The sequence below is a fragment of the Canis lupus genome, chromosome 25 (assembly GCF_003254725.2).
Source record: "Canis lupus dingo isolate Sandy chromosome 25, ASM325472v2, whole genome shotgun sequence".
In the NCBI taxonomy this organism is placed as follows: Eukaryota; Metazoa; Chordata; class Mammalia; order Carnivora; family Canidae; genus Canis; species Canis lupus.
Genome location: NC_064267.1, coordinates 32183363 through 32204774, shown reverse-complemented (window position 1 = coordinate 32204774; position 21412 = coordinate 32183363). Strand labels below are relative to the sequence as shown.

The window sequence follows — 21412 nt, the reverse complement described above, 5'->3', positions numbered from 1 at the left end:
CTTGTGACTTTGTTTTTTTATCTCTAGAAATTCTTAGAGAGAGAGAGAGAGAGAGAGAGAGAGAGAGCCATTCAGAATAGAAATGTAAAAAGCAAGACCTTCAAGATTTCCAAGAGGAAAAGAGGGAGAAATTCTAAGCAAGTACAGGAATGCCTTTACTCTCTCTCTTTCATGCAGCTGTAACTGAAACTGAGACCAGAGTGGAGTTTTACATGTGAACTGTCAGAATTTGTTTTTGAGTTGCTCTTCTGTTCCCAGGGCTGTGCTGACTTTTGCAGAGAGGATCAAAGGGATTATTAAATAAATTCTCTGCCCTCTTAAATTATGTGACCCATAGCTACTAGTGCAAAAAAAAGTGGGGATTAATGATAACAGAGAAGGTGCTCTGCAACAGGCAGGCTTGGGCAATGGAGAGTTCAGGAAAGAAGACAGGAAGGGGGGGCATGATGGGACAACAGATGGAGACTCAGGGTCTTTTGGGGAGTGCTTGATTTTCTCCTCCACCTGTCCTCATGTGCTTCCCTGGGAACCCATAAGCATCAGGGTCCAGCTACTACAGAACATCCTACTTAGAACAATTTTAGAAATGTGGCAATAAAATCCATTTCCTCAATAACTGGGGAAATTGCTTACTTTGGTGTGTTCCAGCTTGTCTATTCAGAATTAATTTGGCACAGTGAGTCAGAGAAGAATGGCTGTCTTCATCCTTCTTTTATGGGGGGATCTTGGCAAACAAGATGATATGAACAGGCAATAATTAAATTGCCTTGGATAGTGTCTAATATAATTGAGACCAAGAACTTGTGACCATGTGTCACAAAGCACTGTCTCTCAGAGAGGCTCCCTGGAGTCTCAACACCTCCCGCATTATTTTTTTTACCATAATATGAGGACTAATATCTTCATTAAAATTAGAAAACACTTAAAAAAAACACCTAAGAGTAGACGAATGGGTTGCAAGAAAGAAGATCCCCTCTCTGCCTAGCAGCTTTGAAAGGCAGAATTTTATGGGCTTAATTTTTCACTCCCCTTTTCAGATTGAAAGACAATGGATGGCAACATTTTATACAGTACTGCATGAAAAAAAAAAAAACAGTTTTATCTTTGCTTATTAAAAATGGAACTTTTTAAAGTCCCGTTTTTATGCTTTTTTGAAAGACTGGCTGATGAGGAAGAGGCAATTCAGAAAATGCTAAAAGCCTAAAACGTAGGCAGTACAAAATTTGAAGCAGGTTTCACGGTCTGTATTTTTCAGATCAGTAGTGTTTATGGAGCATAGAAGTGAGTTCTTTGACTCTCTCTTTTGTGCACTCAGAACATTGACCTTCTTTTAGGGTTTTTATCCCACTCTGCTAGTCTTCGCTGTCTCCCCCGTCCCCACTTCTGGGCTGAGGGCTCTTTGCTCCACGTTTACTCTTTGTTCAGGAGTATCTTGGGTATTTTCAGTATCTTGATTGTACTCGATAACTTGCCTGGGAATCTGCCCCAGGGATTGTTGTAGAAGAAGATCACAGAAGAACACGCTCTATAGCCATCCACAGTTTCTTTGAGTGTGTGTGTTGGGGGGGCGGGGTTGCATTATTTTTATAGCAGATAATAATATTTTCTATAATTTAAAAATATTTAGTTATATAAATATATCATGAATTTTTACCTGCAAATAAAAAAGAAGTGATTTTGTAGTATGTAAGTCGTGAGTGGAATTGTGCAGGTTTTTATTTTTAAAAAACATGTTTCAAAAGTGATACACAGAACAGTTTTCCATTATGACTTTATCTCAAGTGTCTTCCTTCCCCCATCATATTGCCCCCATTTGTTTTCCTTCTGGTTCTTGTCACAATTTAAAATTATTTTATATGAATAAAATGAGATGTATGTTATTTATGTAAACAATATTGTGTATGTTAGTGATATTATTTACATATATAACTATATACTCATTTAGATAGAGGCAAGGTCATAATCGCTTGGAAATCAGATATTTGACTCTTCAAATGACAGAGGTACATATAATTAGTTGGTCATAAGTTAGTTTGGTTCAGATAGAGAAGTTCTTAATGAAGCCCAGAATAGTAGTTTAATTATTGTAGGTCTGATGATTTCTGGGATGGTCTTACAGTTTTATGAGGACTTTAAAACAATATTGTCCATTTCATTTTCCATTATCCTTTATCTCTGAAATGATAATTCTTTCTCCATCCGTAATTCACTCATGCAGTACATTTTATAGAACGTCTACTCCATATCAGTTCCTAGGGATACAAGCATGAACAAGCCCCTTATCCTGCCCTCTAGGAGCTTACGTCCAAGAAGAGGGTCAGATGGGCCAAGATGGTCTCTGGGTTCTGAGTGCCAGAATGGGAGCAAATTCCAGGAACAATGGGAGGGATAGCCAGCCCATCATTAGGGTTTTGAGCAAGAGACTTCTAAGTTGAGACCAAAGAAGTAAGAATTAATGATTGGTAGAGGTTGTAGTGTGTGAGGAGGTGCGAAATGGGGGGACGTTTGAGGGAAGAGGAGAAAAGTAGTTTCAAGGAGAAGAGGTATCATATTGAGAGGGTCTGGAACACTTAAGAGAAATGGACACAGCTTTTGCAAGAAAGGAACATAGATTTTTGAGGTAGACATTGGTATAAAATGCAGCTGGGTGGGATGCCTGGGTAGCTCAATGGTTGAGCACCTGCCTTCAGCTTAGGGTGTGATCCTGGTCCAGGGATCGAGTCCAGCATCAGGCTCCCTATGAGGAGCCTGCTTCTCCCTCTGCCTATGTCTCTGAGTCTCTGCATCTCTCATGAATAAATAAATAAAATCTTTTTTTTTAAATAAATAAAATCTTTTGAAAAAAATAAAATGCAATTGGGTATGTGGGCAGGACCCATGGGGTTTACAATGTGATTTTCTGTCTCTGGAGGACAGAGGAACTCCCTGGAGGGTTTAAAACAAAGGAGGGCCATGGTTGAACTTTGGATACATGGATGATTTGATATACTTATGACTTAGGAGCTACCATCCATCCTCCAGTGGCTTATCTGATTCTAAAATTGGAATAGAAGAGGGAGTGGGAATGGCCTAGAGCAAAGCCATCCCATTTTTAAAAAAATTCTTTGAAGCACACAGCTTACTGTATGGTGAAATTATTTGCTTAAGCAATACCTTATAGAGTAAGAGTCAAGTCGAAAGATGCCTTCCATCCTCCACACCTTCATTTTTTGTTCTTTCCTCCACCTCAATTTCCCATCCTAGAGCAATAAGGTCACGCTCTTCCGCCAGCTGCAGCAGATGACGTACAGCCTGATTGAGTGGCGGTCCCAGATCCTGTCTGGAACACTCCCCAAGGACGAACTGGCAGAGCTCAAGAAAAAGGTCACAGCCAAAATCGATCATGGCAACAGGTAAACCAGGGACAATTTCACCGAGAACTCGGAAAGAGATGGACACATTTGTGCTAAGGATGGCTTGCCATCAGCTTTCCATCTTGGAATTGTCAAAGAATGGTGCTTACTGCTCTCTCTTTCTGCATTGGAAGACATTTAATTTTGTTAGAAAAATTTGGCAGTCAGTCCCCTCGTGGAGGCCAGACCCTGTGTGGGATCTCTGGGTCAAGGATGATCAGAGAAGATCATCAGGGATGATCAGATGATCAGGGAAGATGGGACTTTGCTGCCAAACAAGCCTGAAAGGGATAGCGCATCCAAAGTCACATTTTCTGAGGCCTACAAGGATCACAGTTCTTATTCCAACTTTAAATCAACGTCAGATTCATTCTGTCTTTATCTCCATGTCCCTAACTGGGACCATTGTGTGAAGTGTATAAAAACCAAATTTACAAGAAGAGTAAAACATATTCTTAGCCTGTCAATTATGTCTCCAGTAACCTCGAAAGAGTTCATCGCTTTGTTAATTTTCTGATTAGTTAAAGCAGATCTATAGATTCCCTTTGGAAAATGGGAAATCAGTCCACTCATCAGTTTATGGTAGCCTGGGATACATCTCTCCTGACTAGCTCCTTTTAAAAGATTGGGTTGGTTCCTCAGTTTTGTTGGTGATCTGTCTGACATTTCATTTTCTAAATTTCTTCAAGTTGTGCATATGTGATTTTTTCCCTTCCCCCTTTGCCTCAGGACTCTTGAATGTACTTCTGACATCTGTAAAAAATACAGCTCATTATCCTATGGACTTAGATGTTATAGACTCTGGCAACTATATTCAGAAATATCTGGAGTGACTATGACATACAAGATTCATATTCAATCATTATTTGAAATCTCCTATGTACCTTCACATATCTTACTTGATTATAACTCATTTTATGGTTAAAGAAACAGATCAAGTGAACTTAAGTAATTTATTTCCAAGTCACAGAGATCAGAAGTGGGGAAGTCTAAATTTGAACCCCAAACTTGATGATTTCATGTTTAATGCTCCTTTCTTAGGGTTAAGAATGAACTGTTCCCTCCCGTGTCACTTGTCCATTCATAGGACTATAGCCACAGGGGTTGCTAATCATGTGCTCGAGTATTTCTTCAAAGACATGGTGGGATAAGTCAAAGTATAAAGTAAATTACCTGGAATCATCTTGCTAGCATGTATTCAAACCAAGATTTAAATCCTGGTCTAAGTGACAGCAGAACCCATGCTTTGAGATTGGTTAAGAGATTCCCTCCTTGCACGTAGGCTGCCCTAGTATTTTTGAGTCTTGTCACAGTATGACATTGGCCTGGAGGACTCTGATCTTCAGCATAGGATGTTAATGTCCCACTGAGGGTCAGACACGCCTGCCTTCCCTCTCCAGTCTTTAGAAGCAGCTCAAGAAATTAAGCTGCTTCATCAGTGCCTCAGTGCTCAGTCTCTGAGCTGCCAGTAAGACCCATAGCTCCTGCGTGTGGGTGGCCTGTGGGTCTGGCTGCCATGGAAAGGAATCTGCCAGATTAAATCAGTTGATGGAGATGCTATAAAACAGTGAGGAGGGTAATTAGACATTTTTGCTTTCTTCCCAAAGACTTGGCATATTTCACTATTATCCCGTAGCTTTCTTGCTGTTTGGACATCCCTACTCTCCCAAATTGCTGGTTCCTGGAATGTACACTGGGTATTCAGATAGCAGTATCCTGTTTCCACCACAGTCCCCAACTTATTGGAACTAAACAAAAATTTTTTTCTATTTCTTTGTGCACATCGGGCATAAGAGCCTTGGTAGGGATCGTGCCATGCCTAGGTCATGTGGCTCTTACTTTTCCTATGTAATACTCAGAGCTACAGGGCATCCCGGGTGGCTCAGTGGTTTAGTGCTGCCTTCAGCCCAGGGTGTGATCCTGAAGACCCGGGATCGAGTCCCACATCAGGCTCCCTGCATGGAGCCTGCTTCTCTCTCTGCCTGTGTCTCTGCCTCTCTCCCTCTATGTTTCTCTTATGAATAAATAAATAAAATCTTAAAAAAAAACCACTCAGAACTACAACTTAACACAGATTTTTTCTTGTGCTGGTTTCAGCGATAAGAGCTGCCATTTGTGGAGAGTGTACTGTATACTAGATATTGCGTTACGTGCTTTTTATGTGTTAACTCATTAAATTCTCACAGCAGCTCTGAAGGATGGGGGATATTAACAGATGAGGAAGTTAGGGCTTTGTAAAATGAAGTAAATTACCTGGAATCATTGTGGTAGCATGTATTCAAGCGAAGATTCAAATCAGAGCCCATGCTTTGAGGTTATGAGATTCCAACAGCCAGGACCTACTTCACTGATTGCCTTTAAGACAGTCTTGAATCAAGGACTGTCCTCAACATTGAACTTTTAAGGAAATCAGGCAAAGCCCCCAGATATTTGGGGACTGGTCTATCATTACTCCTCCTATGCCAAGTGATAGAAGATAGGGGAAGAGCCATTGGTCAGAGTAATCTGGTCGCAATCAGTGCCAGTTTTGGCTTTGCTATGGAGGATCTGTGGAACAAATTACTTTGCATATCCTATGAGTTTGGTTAACATGACCATGAGTTTTCATAACTTACCTACCATAAGTTATGAGGAAAGGAGGCGGAAATCCAAAAGAGAAAAGCCAAGGAATTGTTCTTGACTGGTCCAACGCCCAGCTTTCTAACTGTGCATCCTCCAGGGACTCTTCAGGAGAGAGTCTGTTCTTAATGAGGAGAACTCGCTAATCACTCCTTTCTTTCTAGAATGCTTGGGTTGGATCTGGTAGTAAGAGATGACAATGGGAACATCCTGGACCCAGATGAGACCAGCACCATTGCCCTCTTCAAGGCCCATGAAATGGCCTCGAAAAGGATTGAGGAGAAGATCCAAGAAGAAAAGGTATACATTCTCCAGTGTCTAGATTTGGGCTGCCGAGATTCCGGTTTTGCTTTTACTTTAATGAGAGAAAGGGAGTCATGGACAACCAGAGATAGAAATGTTTAGAAAATCATTCATTGCTTCACTGAAAGCAAAACATAACAGAAAGAATGAGGCAGTGGTATACCTTCTGATACAGAAAGATTGCAAAAGTGTGCATTAATAGAAAAAGAGCAAGATGCAGAACAGTGTCTACAGAACACTAGTCTTCATATCTCAGAAAGGGATATATGTATCTCTGTGTTTGCATATGCATAGACTAACTCAGAAGTGATAGGCAAGAAATTGATAATTAATGATTGCCTCTAGGAAGGAGAACTGGGTGGGAGGGAGCCTTTCTTTGTATGGTGTAACTATCTGTATTTGGTATATATGATACAATTTCCAAACTAAATAATAAAATATTTAAAAATAAAGCATTCCAAGGGTTTTGAAAGTAACAATTAGATATTAAATAAAAATTAGAAAAGTACAGAGAAAGAGAACAAGAAAAACCCGCCATAGTATGATGACACAGACCCATCCATATTGATATTTTGGCATATATTCTTCTAATCTTTCTGTTCTAATGAGTAAAGGCTTCTGTTTATTGAGTCTGTTGTTTTTTTGTTTCTTTAGTACAGTTATAATTGTATTTAATTGTGTTTCTGGATCCAGTGGCTAACCACACTTGAGAGTGAGGCCTTTCCAGTATTGCAATGAGAGCTATTCCCCAAAAGAAGGATAATGGATCATGATTTTTGTGCCTATGAGGCTCATTCAGAAGCTTTTGTGAGAGATGAGAAGTTCTCGAAGCTGCTAAGCCATGAGTTGTCATCTTTAGATAGCACTAACTGAATTCGCTGCATTCAAGGCCCTGAACACAACAGTCCTTCCCCCCGCACCCCCTGAAAGATTTATTTACTTATTTTAGAGGAAAGAGTGTGTGTGCACAGTGGGGAGAGGGGGAGCAAAAGGAGAGGGAGAGAGAGAATCTCAGACTCTGTGGTGAGCGTGAAGCCTGACACAGGGCTCCATCTCATGACCCTGAGATCATGATCCGAGCCAAAATCAAAAGTGGGGTGCTTAAACAACTGAGCCACCCAGGCACCCCACAAAGAGGACAGTCTTGAGCATCCAAATCATAGTGATTATATTTTGCTCACTTGCTCCTTTGGCCACATGCACACACTTTCTTCTCTGTCAGTGTTTCTCCCCTCAGGTGGTAATTATACTTGTTCCCCATTTGCCAGCCCATGTCTTGGCCATTATTTTCCATTTGCTGAAACTGAGATGATTTCTCTCTCCTCCTTTGTGTTCAGTCAGTTCTTCAGAACCTAGATTTGCGAGGCCAGTCTGTCTTCAGTGCTGTCCACACTTATGGCCTCTATGTGAACTTCAAGAACTTTGTCTGCAACATTGGGGAAGACGCTGAGTTGTTCATGGCCCTCTATGACCCGGACCAGTCCACCTTCATCAGGTAGTGGAGTCCCAGGCCATCTGCTCTTGACCTTGCAAAAATACCCAGCCTTCACCTGCTACCCACAGTCTATGTACTCCCAGGGTCTTAGAGTCACATAAAACTTATCAGAGACGGGGACAAAGAGTTCAAAAGACCATGGGGACCAGATAAGGGAGGAACACATCAGCAGAGCACAGAGGATTTTAAGGCAGTAAAACTATTCTGTATGATACTATAATGGTGGATGTGTGTCATGATACATTTGTCCAAATCAGTAGAATACAAACATCAAGAGTGAACCCTAAGGTAAACTATGGACTCTGAGCGGTAATAAGGTATTGGTGTAGGTTCAGCAATTGTAACAAATGTACCACTGTGCTGGGAGGATGCTCATAGTGGGTGAGGCTCTGTTGGCAGGGGTGGGGGTGGGGGCAGGGAGTATATGGGAACTCTCTGTAATGTCCACTCAACTTTGTTGTCAACCTAAAACTGCTCTAAAAAATAAAGTCTGTTAAAAAAAAAAAAAAGTTTTTTTTTTTTTTAAGGCTGTAGGGAATGATAATAGGCTTTGTTTGACCCTACAGTCATGCTACTATTTAGCTGAGCAGCTAAGAAAACAGATTTCTTCTTGAGCAGATGTTGTTCAAGGTTGTTACTTACAAATTGTTTATTTCTATAGTAGAAATTTTGTTTAAGTGTAGTGGTGTGGATTCCAGGGGATGGATTTAAAGTAATTATTTTGAAATTAGATTCCAGATTCAGAAGAGCTGAAACTTTTATACAAAGAATTGGAGGTGGGAGAATGACCCGAAGCAAAATGTGATAGAATCGGCTGTGCCTTTGCCTATCCTGAGTAGTGTTTGTCTGGGTCCACCCTGGGTGTGTATCACAGAGCTGGGCTGCAGCACGCAGGCTTCTCCAAAGCCAGGAGACCAGGGAGCAGCCACTTGGGTACTACATTCACACTTGGCTGATAAATTCAACAGAGTTTTTTGGGCCTTCGTTTTACCCTGTAAAGTCTGTGCTCAGGGCAGCCCCATCCCCAGTTAGCCTTTCATTAAGGATAATTTTTTTTCCTTCACCAGTGAGAATTACCTAATTCGTTGGGGCAGTAATGGGATGCCCAAGGAAATAGAGAAGCTTAATAACCTTCAAGCAGTTTTTACTGTAAGTCCTACCTTATGTTTGATAATTTTCTGTGCTTATGATATTAGTAGGTGCTTGTGGTAAATATATGGAAAACTTCAGAAATGGAAAGCTGAAAAGAAAAATCATCCTAATCCCTCTAGCAGGAATAATTATTAGCAAATATTTATTATTATTTATAATAATAATTTAATTTAATTTAATAATAATATAATATAATATAATAATAATATTTATAATTATTTATTTAGCAAATATTTATCGAGCCGCTATTAGATCCCAGCCACAGACCTAGATAGACACTTATGAGATATAATAGTGAACATATCAGAAAAAGCATCCCTGGCCTCAAACAGCTTTTATCCAAAATGGTGAGACCGTAAGAAACAATGATCAAATAAATAAGTAAATTGTACAGAATGTTAGAAGTCATAAGTACTTTTGGGGAAGGGGTTGGGAGTTTCAGGACTGGGGAAGGGATGCTGTTTAAAATAGGCAGGTTGAGGCAGACCTTCTGGAGAAGGGATGGTTTGAGCAAGAACTTAAAGTTGACAAGAGAATGAGCAATGCTGATACAGGAGTGTTCCAGACCAAGGTGATAGCTCAGGCAAAGATGGGGATCTTGACTTTTTTGTTTGCTCATATTTTAATGGACTTTACCCTATACTCCTCCTTTTCTCCAAGTAAGGAGTACTGCTCTGTATCAGTCAAGAGGAATTTATTGACTCTTCACTGCTCTGCACTAAGCCTAAAGGAGAGAACTCTCTTCCTTTTCTGCCTTCTTTCCTTAATTAAGCCCATGCACATATTTTATTTCTTTGTTCTCTTACTACTCCTACAGCAAGGAAAATAGTGTAAGTTAAAGTGCCAAAGAACGTGATATGGAGCAGCAGACCCAGTACAGGTGTATCAGTCTCTCATTTGTTCATTCATTTCTCATTATTATTCAGTCCTTCTATTAACATCTCATTTCTGGGATGAGCACGGTGTCATTACTGCTCATATACTGACACACCTGTATCTTTACCACTTGGCAAACAAAGAGAAAGAGCTGGAACTCTTCCTGAAACCTTCCTTCCTCAGTTCACAGATAATGTGGATTTTTCCCTAAAATAAAAGGCATTTATTTATCACTCAATGTGTCCCTTGGAAAAAAAAAAACACATTATAAAAGGAATTGCTGAATTTTTGGTTCATCTTCTACTCAATAGCATTTTAGAAAAGCTGCATTTCGTCCCCTTCCCCCCACTCCCCTTACCAATGAGGGTCTTCTTGGGAAGTAAATTTCATTTCCAGCCTTTTCAATTAAATAAAATGTGGTGACCACTTTTTGATCACTCAACATTCTACAAAATCTTCTTTTACAAATGATTGTACATTATTAAATAATATCAATGTGCCACATTTGTATAAGTAGTCACCTAGAGTCTTTACGTTTCTATTAACAGAAGCCTCACAAAACCTAGAGCAGAAATTCAGGGTTAATGCTATCATTGCTTTGTATTCTTATCTTGGAGACCTGAGTTAACTAAATTACAGAGGATGGGTTTGGAGTGACTATTCAGAAAGTAATTCTTGATTCAGTAAAGAGACCTTGGATAGCTGTTTCATGAAAGGAATTTGAAATGCAATTAAATTATTTTTGATGTTAGAGAATGAGATATGTGGGCTCATTCATGGGTTTACTCATCCAGCCTTAAGAATACAAACAAGTGTAGAACATGAACCACAAAAAAACAGACATCTTATCTACACATCTTTCATTAATCAACATACACCCAGAAGCTCTCAATGAATGCCTCTCATAAAACAGATGAATAATTTATAGAAACCAACACATGTAAATTTCTCTGTTATAGTTGCCTCACAGGATTATTTGGGAGATGAAATATCACCAGCCTGTATAGATTCCCCCATAAATGTCAGTGTCACACAGTGTCTTTGATTTCATTTGACACTGAAATGCATCCTGTGCTCAGCTATGTCCTAGCAGAATAGAAAGTAGCGATGACAGGTGTCCCAATTTTTAAGTACCCTGCTTAAATGGATAAATTAGAGACTTTCAGTCGAATATGATCTGATTTCTCAACTTGAAGTAGGAACTGGGAAATTTAAAAAATTCCTTCCTTTTTTGAATACAGTCATTTTCCTGGGATACCATGGTAGTTCTTGGGTGGGGATGGGGAAGGGAGGAGTTATGCTGCAATTCTAACATTAGGAAAATATGCTCCAAACGGTGGTCTGTTGTAGAGTGAAAAGAGAAACAAAGGTGACAGGGTGATGTGGCATGATCTCCTTTTACATGTTCTCTGTCTCTTCAGGATCTCAGTAGCACAGACCTCATCCGACCCCGCATCAGCCTCGTGTGCCAGATTGTCCGAGTGGGCCACATGGAGCTGAAGGAGGGCAAAAAACATACCTGTGGGCTCCGAAGACCTTTTGGAGTAGCAGGTACAGAAAGACCCAGAGACAAATGTAAACGGTGCAGCCGCTATAAAAGACAGCATGGCAGGGCCTCAAGCAGTGAAATATAGAACTTATGATCCAGGAATCCCACCTCTGGGTGTCTACCCAAGAGAACTGGAAGCAGAAGGTCATAAGATATTTGTACACCCAGGTACAAGTACACCCTTATTCACAATAGCCCAAAGGCGAAGCAACCCAAGTGTTCATGGATAGATAAACAGTACACAAAATGTGGTCTGTACATACAGTGGAATATCATTCAGCCTTAAAAAGGAAGGAAAGTCCACAATGTGGATGAACCCCGAGGATATTGTGTAAAGTGAAATAAGCCTGTCACAAAAAAATAAACGGCATGCTCTCAATTACATGAGGTACCTAGAGTGGTCGGAGTCACAGAGATAGAAAGTAGAATGGGGCTTGCTGGGGGTGGAGGTAGGGGAATGAGGGGAGCTAGTGTTTAAAGGGGACAGTTTCAGTTTGGGAAGATAAAAAAAGTTCTGGAGATGGATGGTGCAGCTGACTGCACAACACTGTGAATGTACTTCATGCCACTAAACTGTACATTTACGAATGCTTAAAATGGCATATTAAAAAATATTTATTCATGAGAGAGAAAGAGAGAGAGGCAGAGACATAGGCAGAGGGAGAAGCAGGCTCCCTGTGGGGAGCCCGATGTGGTACTCGATCCCCAAACCCTGGGATCATGACCTGAACCAAAGGCAGACACTCAACCACTGAACCACCCAGGTGCCCCAAACAGCAGATTTTATGCTATGTATATTTTACCCTCATCTCACACATACACACACACACACACACACACACACACACAATTAAAGACAGGGAGGGAAACCTAGAGACAGTGCAAGATGAATTTGGTTGTCAGCGTTAGTTATCAGACACAGAGCATTTACTGCCCAGGGCTACCAATTGTCTTTTCTTGGGTTCTGCATCCTCCCCTAGACCCCATCTCCTTTGTTTTTCTCTCAGTGCTCAGCACAGTGCCTTGTGCTCAGTAGGACCGGAGTAGAGGCTCAGTTGTGACTATTGGCATTCTCCCTGCCTGCGGGCTGCATATTGATTTCAGTCCAATAAAATTCTCCCTAGAAAGACTTTGCTGGTCTGAGAGATTTACTCTTCAAAGGCAACATGGTGTTGGTAACTGCTTTCAAAGAGGGCCCTTGGCTTAAATCAAAATCCCTTCCGAGAGGCCCTGCATTTTCTTCTGTAGTTTATTTAATTGAGGAAATACATTCCGGGTCATACACTGACGTCTTGGTTGCCAAGAAGTTTTGAAAGCTGTCAGTGAAATGCCATAATTCTCCTGGAACAAATGGCCAGAAAATGTCAGCAGGCTTGAACTTGTGGGTTGTGTGAGAGAAAACGAGGCTTTCTCTCTATGAGACTCTGTACTCTCATCCCTTGACCAGCCTTGCACTCCCATTTGCTGCTCAAGGTCTGCCAGTCTCTGAAGAGGGTGCAGCATTACTCCTGATAGAGAATTAAAATGAAATCTCAGAAAAGACAGAGAGCCCTGGTCTAGCACAATTTAGCCATGTATATGACAATCCACTGAACTTCAAATTTAGGGCATATTCGAGATCGCTGTCCTTCAAAATGGGCCAAAGAGATTGGAACATCAAGCTTGCGGCTTTGCTTGCTTTTCTGTTTCAGGGTAGGTGGGTGGGTGCACATGTAAGGAGAGAACAGTAATTTACTCTGATCCTCGTTTCCAAGCACCGATCAGCAGATGAGTAACTACATGATGGCATCAGCAAATGAACTGCCTGTTTGAGGACTACATGTGCCAGACACAGATTTTTCAGCATTTTTTTTGTACAGTATTTGTAGGGGTCTGTTAGGGGCTGATGGCACAGCCCGCTTTCACAGCATCCTTTCACCAACATTATTATTTCCCAGGCCTTACCCACTGGCTTTGAGAAGGCATTTCTGTCCTTATCCTTTACTTTTTCATACGAGAAATGTTTCCTATATCAGTACTTCTTTTAATCTCCAAACAGGTTATCGGGAGAGTAGATTGTGAGTGTGTGTTTTATGGCCGGTTTATAATTCATTAACCACGGGTGGCCTCTTGGCCATGGGCCCTGCCTCGTCTGAGCAGCTGTGGAGTGGCCCACTTATTAGTTCTCCAGGCAGCAGGGCATTATTGGCTTAAGTGATTTGACCCCATAATCACTCTTGGGTTCATACCCTGGCTTGACCACTTAAAACTTTGGATCTAGGGCCAATTACCAAACTTTCCTGTGCTCATTTTGCTCATCTTTTAAAGTAGGGCAAATAATAGTATCTGTATAATAAGATAATATACCTGGAAGGTGCAGAACGATGCTGTATTACTTGCTCTTCTTGTCCAAAGGAGCAAATCACTGTGTGATCTCCAGTTCTGTGCTGCTGGCACCTCGGCTTACCTTTGTGGACATGGAAACCAGGTGCGACTATGCCAAGTCCAAGAGGCGGTTGACCACTTCAGTTTTGAGTTTCTCAGATCTTCATTCTCTTAACACTCCTAACAGAAATATGTGTGCTCTGTGTCTTTGAACGCAGGCTTGCTAAAACAAACAAACAAAATGGTTTCAGATTTCTTAAGAATTTAGCACTTGGTTGTGTAGAATTTTAAAAAGCCGGTAGTTTGCAGGGTTGATCTGAGAGAAATCCAAGCCTCTGCCGGAGCTCCTGATGAATCGTTCTGCAGGCTGGGCACAGGGAGTCCTCGCTGGCAAAGACGCGGGGTGTCCCTGCTTGGTATCTTTCTTCTCTAGTGTCCTGTGTTTGCAGATACCATAATTTTCCATTGTAACTTATTGAAGCCTGAAGCAATTAAGTTCTTTAATTAAGTTTTATCTTTTTCCTAGTGATGGATATTACTGATATCATACATGGGAAGGTGGATGATGAAGAAAAGCAGCATTTTATTCCCTTTCAGCAGTAAGTACTTTGGCATTTATCCCGGGTGACTTGAGACCGGGAGTAGTTCTCTGAATGATCTGTTAACACAGAACCAGGTGCTAGGAACCATTTGCTCAGTTACAGAAGGAAAGCCTCGGAAGTTGGAAGATTGTGAGATAGAAGTTGACAGAAGGCTTTATTCAAGGTCCTTTATATTGGGATCACATGTAAGAGGGCAAATGTAACCTTTCTGATTTTATAGAAAGGGCCGATGGAATAGAAGGGGCAAATCTCTGTCCACACTAGAAACCAGAGAATGGTGCCCTGTAAGTGTCAGAAAGGCCAAAGTGTATTTGCACCCTGTTGTAGGGTGCAAGTATTACAGAAGACAGGGCATCATGCAGGACAGCACAGGGCTTCTGTGAGATTTTGTCAGAACAAAAAACGTGGTCTGGTAGGTCTGGAGGCCGAACTGACAAGCTTCCGGCTGCTGCTGCTGCTGCTGCTGCTGAGCTGAAGACCACACTTTGAGTAGAAGGAGTGTAGGAGGTTTGAGAGTGAGGGGCTGACTAATAATGCCTGGGCTCCTGCTGGTGGAGGGAGAACCAGCCTGGGAAGACATGAAAGGATTCCCTGAAGAGCTCGGCTAAGACTCAGACTGAGCTTTGGGAGCTGGAGGCCTGGGCGGGCCCCCGGGGAGTTGTGGGCCAGCAAATGCCAACCCACATGACTCTGAAGAAGTGTATGTGTGAACATGGTGGCTGGCTCTAGCAGTCGTGCTCGCATTACCCCATATGCAGGTGGCCTAAATGAGGCCATGGAAGATGATAGAACTGAGTCCTAACAGAGCAGTTGTGTCAGTGAGGGAGGGTGACTGTCTCAGCCAACCTGTAGCTGCCACAGCAGATCAGTAGAACTGCTGAGAATTCTGGAAACCAGCCCAAGGATACTCGAATTCATATATGATTTTTTTTTTAAATAATAGTGCACATCAGTGAAGAAATAGGAACTATGCAGAGATGAATTATTTGACAAAATTAGCTAATCATTTATGGAACCTAAACTAGAGCCTTGTCTCACATCTTGTGCCACTGTAAATTCTGATTGATTAAATGTATAAGTGTAAGAACTAAAATCTTAAAATACTGCAGAAAAACAGAACTTTTATGTAATAGTGGTGTGTGGGAGGTCTTGCTGACTCAGACTCCAAAGATTTGACCAAAAAAGAAAAATTGACAGGTTAAACCACACAAAAATTTTAAATAACTTATGTCCAGAATAAAATTTAGTAAAATCTTTGCAATATATGTGAAAAAAGGATGAATATTGTTACTATATAATTAGTAGAAATTCATAAAGGTATGAACAGAAAATAATATACATGTGTATATATACACACATGGCCATGTACATGTACACACAGAAATGGCCTGTAAATTCATTGAGAATCAATGGAATGCAAATTAAACAAGGAGTCTTGATATTTGGTTTGACTGAGTCTTGAAAATATATACAATATCTGGAGTTTGGGTGGACATAAGAAAATACACGGTACTTATAAAAATATAAATTGTTACAGGGCATTAGAAGCCTCAAAATTTAGATATTTCAAAGAATATACTCCATAATTAATAGTGAGTATTTCCATTAATTTAACCAAAGGTGATTTTACTCCATTTTTGTTTAACTCTGTGTTCCTATTTTTTTCTACAAAAAAAAAAAATATGTATTATATGTAATTTTATTTAAAGTACAAAAATCTTTCTCTCTTAGTTTAAAGCCTACCACCGTTGGACCAGTTTCTAATAGTAATAGTAATATAATAGTACAAATAGCTTATGCTAAGTAGCACTTTCTTCCTTCATCCAAAGGCTGCTATTAATAATTTTTTTAAATGTGTACTTACTTAGTATCCTACCACCTATACACTGACCCTCCAAGAATGTGACAAGGTAAATATTTTATGTAGCTTAGTACTAACATGAATTATGATATGACTTTGAAATTCATGAATGATGATCCCAATATAAATAGCTACATACACATTCAAGTATATTAAATAAATATATTAAATGTAATAAATATATTAACTATAATTTTATATTAATCCATGAAGTTAAAATGTATTAATGTATTAATATATGACTATCTTAAATGTTGAGTAAATATTAAGTAAATAATATATAGAGAATAAATATGAATATATATTTAGATACATTAAAATGTATATATTATAGGTTATGATATATAAAACATAAAGAACTTACATGTCCATGGATGTTCCTATTATATATGTGCATAATGCTATTATGTATCACTATTATATGCGCATCATGTATATACACATATTATATACGTATATACGTAATAGGAGCAGCATGCATGGATGCGAAAGTTATTCTGTCGGTGTATTTCACTTCTGAGGTCTATTTCATCCTTTGGTTATGTGCCTCCCTGCCTAATTTCTGAACTAGTGCCCATCCGGCTGTCATGTTGAAGCAGTGAAGCCCTGAGATCGCCTTCCCATATAATAATACACACTTTGAGTTGCTGAGGAGCCCAGCCCTAATTTGATTACTGCTCACTGTGCAGCCAACAGCCACTGTAAAGCATTCATGATGCAAATCACAAGTCTCTGGCTTTTCACTCCTAAGATTTATGGCAAATGTTTTCATAACTTATCTCAAGAGCTTTACAGTGTTGTTATATCAGGAGAGTCTCCTGTATGTATTCTGCTAGTCCCTTTAAGAAAGGGTCGTTTGAAGACAGCCACTCAGATCACAGCCACCTCGCTTTTCAGTAAGACATTGCATTACATTTTCCTGCTACCATCAGAATATAGATCAGAACCCTGCAGAGAAAGCTGGCTTGCGTAGTGGGCAAAAGAACAAAACCACAACACAGAGGGAGACTACTGAAGTGCACCAGGCTAATAGGTAGCACCTGAGAGTGATTGTGCTGTCAGGAGGGGTTGTGTTTGGCTCTATGATCTCCCTGTGTGAACCTCGGCCTGGTGGGATCATTAAAGTAAAGCTTGTTTGCCAGTGGCTATGCCATCGTAACTCTACATATAGTTTGTCATCACATGAGAATCTAGGAACAGCCTCCAAAAGCTGCTGTTTGCATACTGCTCTTGTATGTAGGTTGGTTGTTGGTGCCAGATGGAGCCATTTGAAAGGCATATGATCTGGACTCATGTTACAGATGAGGAAACTGAGGCCCGGAGCTTACCATTGGGTAGAACAAGAACTGGAGGCCAGGTCTCCTACCTCGTCCCCGCTTCCATCCCCAGTTCCATTACATCAGCCTTTCCTGCCTCAGAAAGAGCATTAGGCACTGCCTCTGATTTTGTTAACATTTGGCCACATCAGTTTCATTTGTTCTTGAGAAGTTTATTTTTCCTTTTTCCATCGAGTGCGTATCTTAGCCACCAAATTCATCTTGGAAATGAGCAAGATAGGCGCTTAAAGGAAAAATAAAGGAAAGAAAGAGTCCTCTAGTGAGATGTGTCTAGTGTTTATATTTCCAAATTATTGCAGGACCCGCCCTATTTGAAGCTGTGCTACAGAAACTTCCCCTTTTTTCCTTACCTCTCATTTCTGATTTTCCCAGAATTGCAATGGAAACCTATATCCGACAGAGACAGCTAATCATGTCACCCCTGATAACATCCCATGTGATTGGGGAGAATGAGCCACTCACTTCAGTCTTGAATAAAGTGATAGCAGCGAAGGAAGTGAATCACAAAGGACAAGGTACACAGCCCTGCATTAGTAAGCTGGGAGGGGCATGGGGGAGTGGCATTGGCATTGGGTCCTTGGACTTGGGCGCTTTTCCCTGTCTTTCTCTGATGCAAAGCAGATGCTACTGGAGGGTTGCTTACCTCAGCTTCCTGATGAAGGCATTTAATACTGAGGAGCATCAGAGCTGCACCCAGCATAGAATTGGATCACAGCTGTATTTTGTAAATTCTGTGGGACCAATGTTTATACCATGGATCCTTTCTTAGTTTTGTCTCCCCTACAATCCCAATGCTAATTTTAGGTAAATGCACAAAGAGAAAGAAGTTTGGGGATTATTATGTTCCACCCTCTAAATGTCTATTTCATTACTCCCTAAAATGAGGAGGAAAGAGACCAAAGTGATACTAATGAACAGATATTAATGTGAAACAATGGGCTAACTAGCAGAACATTTTGAGTTGTTTTTAGTGCTTCCGTGTAATATTCTATTGACAAAGTTTTATTGTTTTATTTTTAAAGATTTTATTTATTTATTCATGAGAGACATGGAGAGTGAGGCAGAGACATAGGCAGAGGAAGTAGCAGGCTGCCTATGGAGGGCCAGATGTGGGACTTGATCCCAGGACCCCGGGATCACAGCCTGAGCCAAAGGAGATGCTCAACCACTGAGCCACCCAGGCATACCTGTTAACACAGTTTTAATTAAGAAATTCCACCCATTGAAACTGCATTTTAAATTTAAATAATATAAAAAAACTAGCTAAAATTTTTAAATTCAAATATCAAGATGGTGATGATTTAGGGGATAATTTTGAAGATTGGGCCATTTTCTTTCTTTCTTTTTCTTTTTCTTTTTCTTTTTCTTTCTTTTTCTTTTTCTCTTTCTTTTTTTTTTTTTTTTTTTTTTTTTTTTTTTACTGCCCTGTAACTATCTACTGAAGTGGAGGCAATCAGGAAACACATTATTTTCAATGTATTTCATTTTCCATGTATTCACAGTTCTGGATAGGAAAGATATGAGGAATCATAAAAGAATCTGAAAATGAATAGTGAAATACATTTCTGTTGTATTAGAACTCCTAACCTGGGATACGATTTATTAGAGTGGAAAATCCTTATACTAAACAAATTGCTGTGTGTGTGTAATTTTTTTTCCCAAATAAAAGTGAAATAAAAATTTCCTCTCTTGCTGCTTAACAAAGCAAATACTTTTCAAATGTTTTTGTGCTCAGCACAAATATTTTTCTATAGCCAACTACATGGTATTTCATTGCTTGGATTAAAGAAAATTTGCCCCCCCCTAAGTAAACACTTAAGTGTTTTCTATTTTGTCACTATTATAAATTTAAATAACTCTGCTATGACTACTTTTATTTATGAAGCTTTTCCATAGTTAGGATTACCTCCCCTAAGAAAATTCCCAGAAGTAGGATTCCTGGGTCAAGTGATGGAATGAGCTCAAAGTCAGAGATACATGTATTTCCAGATTGCTTCCCATCGACTTCTGCCACTGGGTGATAATTATCACAGTGCCCACTTGGTGAGCTGATATTTAGAAATCTTTACCTGTTTGGGAACCCTGGGTGGCGCAGCGGTTTGGTGCCTGCCTTTGGCCCAGGGCGCGATCCTGGAGACCCGGGATCGGGTCCCACGTCGGGCTCCCGGTGCATGGAGCCTGCTTCTCCCTCTGCCTGTGTCTCTGCCTCTCTCTCTCTCTCTCTCTCTCTCTCTCTGACTATCATAAATAAATAAAAAAAAAAGAAAAGAAAAAAAGAAATCTTTACCTGTTTGTTGAGCCCCTAGGTGGCTCAGTCAGTTAAGCGTTTGACTCTTGATTTTGGTTCAGGTCATAATCTCGGAGTCATGAGATCCAGCCCTGGGTCAGACTCCATGCTGGATGTGGAGGCTGCTTAGAATTCATTCTGTTTCCCTCTCACCTGCCCTTTGCATGCACTTGCTCACACGCTCTCTCTCTCTTTCTCTCTCTAAACAAAACAAAACAAAACAAAACAAAACAAAACAAAACAAAACAAAAAGACTTCACCTGTTTGAAAGGTGAAAAGTAGACTTCCAGAGTTCCCTTGCATTGAAAAAAAAAAAAAAAAAAAACTACTTGATGATGAATTACCTAGCCTTCCTATACATTTGTGAGTTTTCCTAAAGGTTTCCTTCTCAGTTTTTATGAAGATAATGTCTTATACAGAACATGCATTTTTCAATTTTTGATTTGTCAAAGATTCGCCAACCTCATGTTTTTCCTTGTGAATAGTCTTTTCATGGTCTATGTATTTGATGTTTTTCTTGTAATTTCTTAGGGGTATTTCACCATTTGTAGCCTGCATTTCACTTCTTTATAAATATCACAACTTTCCATTTGTGTATAGATAATTCTTTTTTTAAAGATTTATTTATTTATTTATTTTAGAGTGTGTACAAGTGGGGAGAGGGGTAGGGGTAGGGGGGAGAATCCTCAGACTCCTCACTGAGTGTGAAGCCCCACATGGGGCTTGATCCTATGACCCTGAGATCATGGCCTGAGCCGAAATCAAGAGTCAGACACTTGATTGACTGAACCACCCAGATGCCCCTCAGTAATTTTTTTTATGTCTGATTTCTTCATTTGTCTCTATACTTAGAAAAAAAGGTTCATTTTACTTCTTTATTATAGTAGGAATTTATTTTAATGAAAAAGCAAGGTAAGAAATTAGATCGATTCTCTTAAGTAGCAAGAAAATTATTCCAGCACATTTATGAAATTGTTTCTTTTTTTCAGGATTTGTTATGCATGTTTACTATATATTAAATTGCTGTATATTATAGTAATTAACCTAATTGTTTTCTACCATGAATACAACACTTCACTACAGCTCTACAGTATTTTGGTATCTGATGGGGGGGGGTATCTTTACTCGTGTTCTGTTTTCCCCCAAAGTAAACATCTGTTCACACCTCTGTCAAATACTCAGGGAAGTCTTATTGTGATTTTTATAGGCGTGTCATGAAAATTTAAGTTCACTGGGGGAGAATTTACATTTTTATAATAAAGTATCTGTATATTAACACAATGCGTATATTTTTCTCAGCATTTCGATGTGTGTTCATGGTATAGATCATAAAGAGAACTAAAAGTTCATCCTCTCTTTCTTTCAAGGACTTTGGATATCTTTGAAGCTTTTGCCAGGTGACCTTACGCAGGTTCAGAAGAATTTTTCACACTTGGTGGATAGATCAACTGCAATCGCCCGAAAAATGGGCTTTCCTGAAATAATACTTCCAGGTAAAAGCTTTGACTTGGTTCATCTGTTCTGCTTCCTCTAGTTCTCCCTTCATGCAGCAGTGACTTCCAACAGAGTGGTTGA

General features: G+C 40.0%; 1 protein-coding gene across 2 annotated transcripts in view; it reads left to right on the top strand.

Moving 5' to 3' along the window:
* Positions 1-21412, top strand: part of DOCK5 (dedicator of cytokinesis 5) — a 211206-nt gene that overhangs the window by 93332 nt on the left and 96462 nt on the right. For both annotated transcript variants that reach the window (XR_007406049.1, XM_049101457.1), the window contains exons 6-13: positions 3244-3392; positions 6176-6311; positions 7652-7809; positions 8877-8958; positions 11259-11388; positions 14277-14349; positions 17923-18065; positions 21205-21330. Coding sequence is in view for 1 of the 2 variants with exons in the window: in XM_049101457.1 (XP_048957414.1) it covers positions 3244-3392; positions 6176-6311; positions 7652-7809; positions 8877-8958; positions 11259-11388; positions 14277-14349; positions 17923-18065; positions 21205-21330 (997 nt within the window). In the remaining variant the exon portion in view is untranslated. The remainder of the gene's footprint in view (positions 1-3243; positions 3393-6175; positions 6312-7651; positions 7810-8876; positions 8959-11258; positions 11389-14276; positions 14350-17922; positions 18066-21204; positions 21331-21412) is intronic.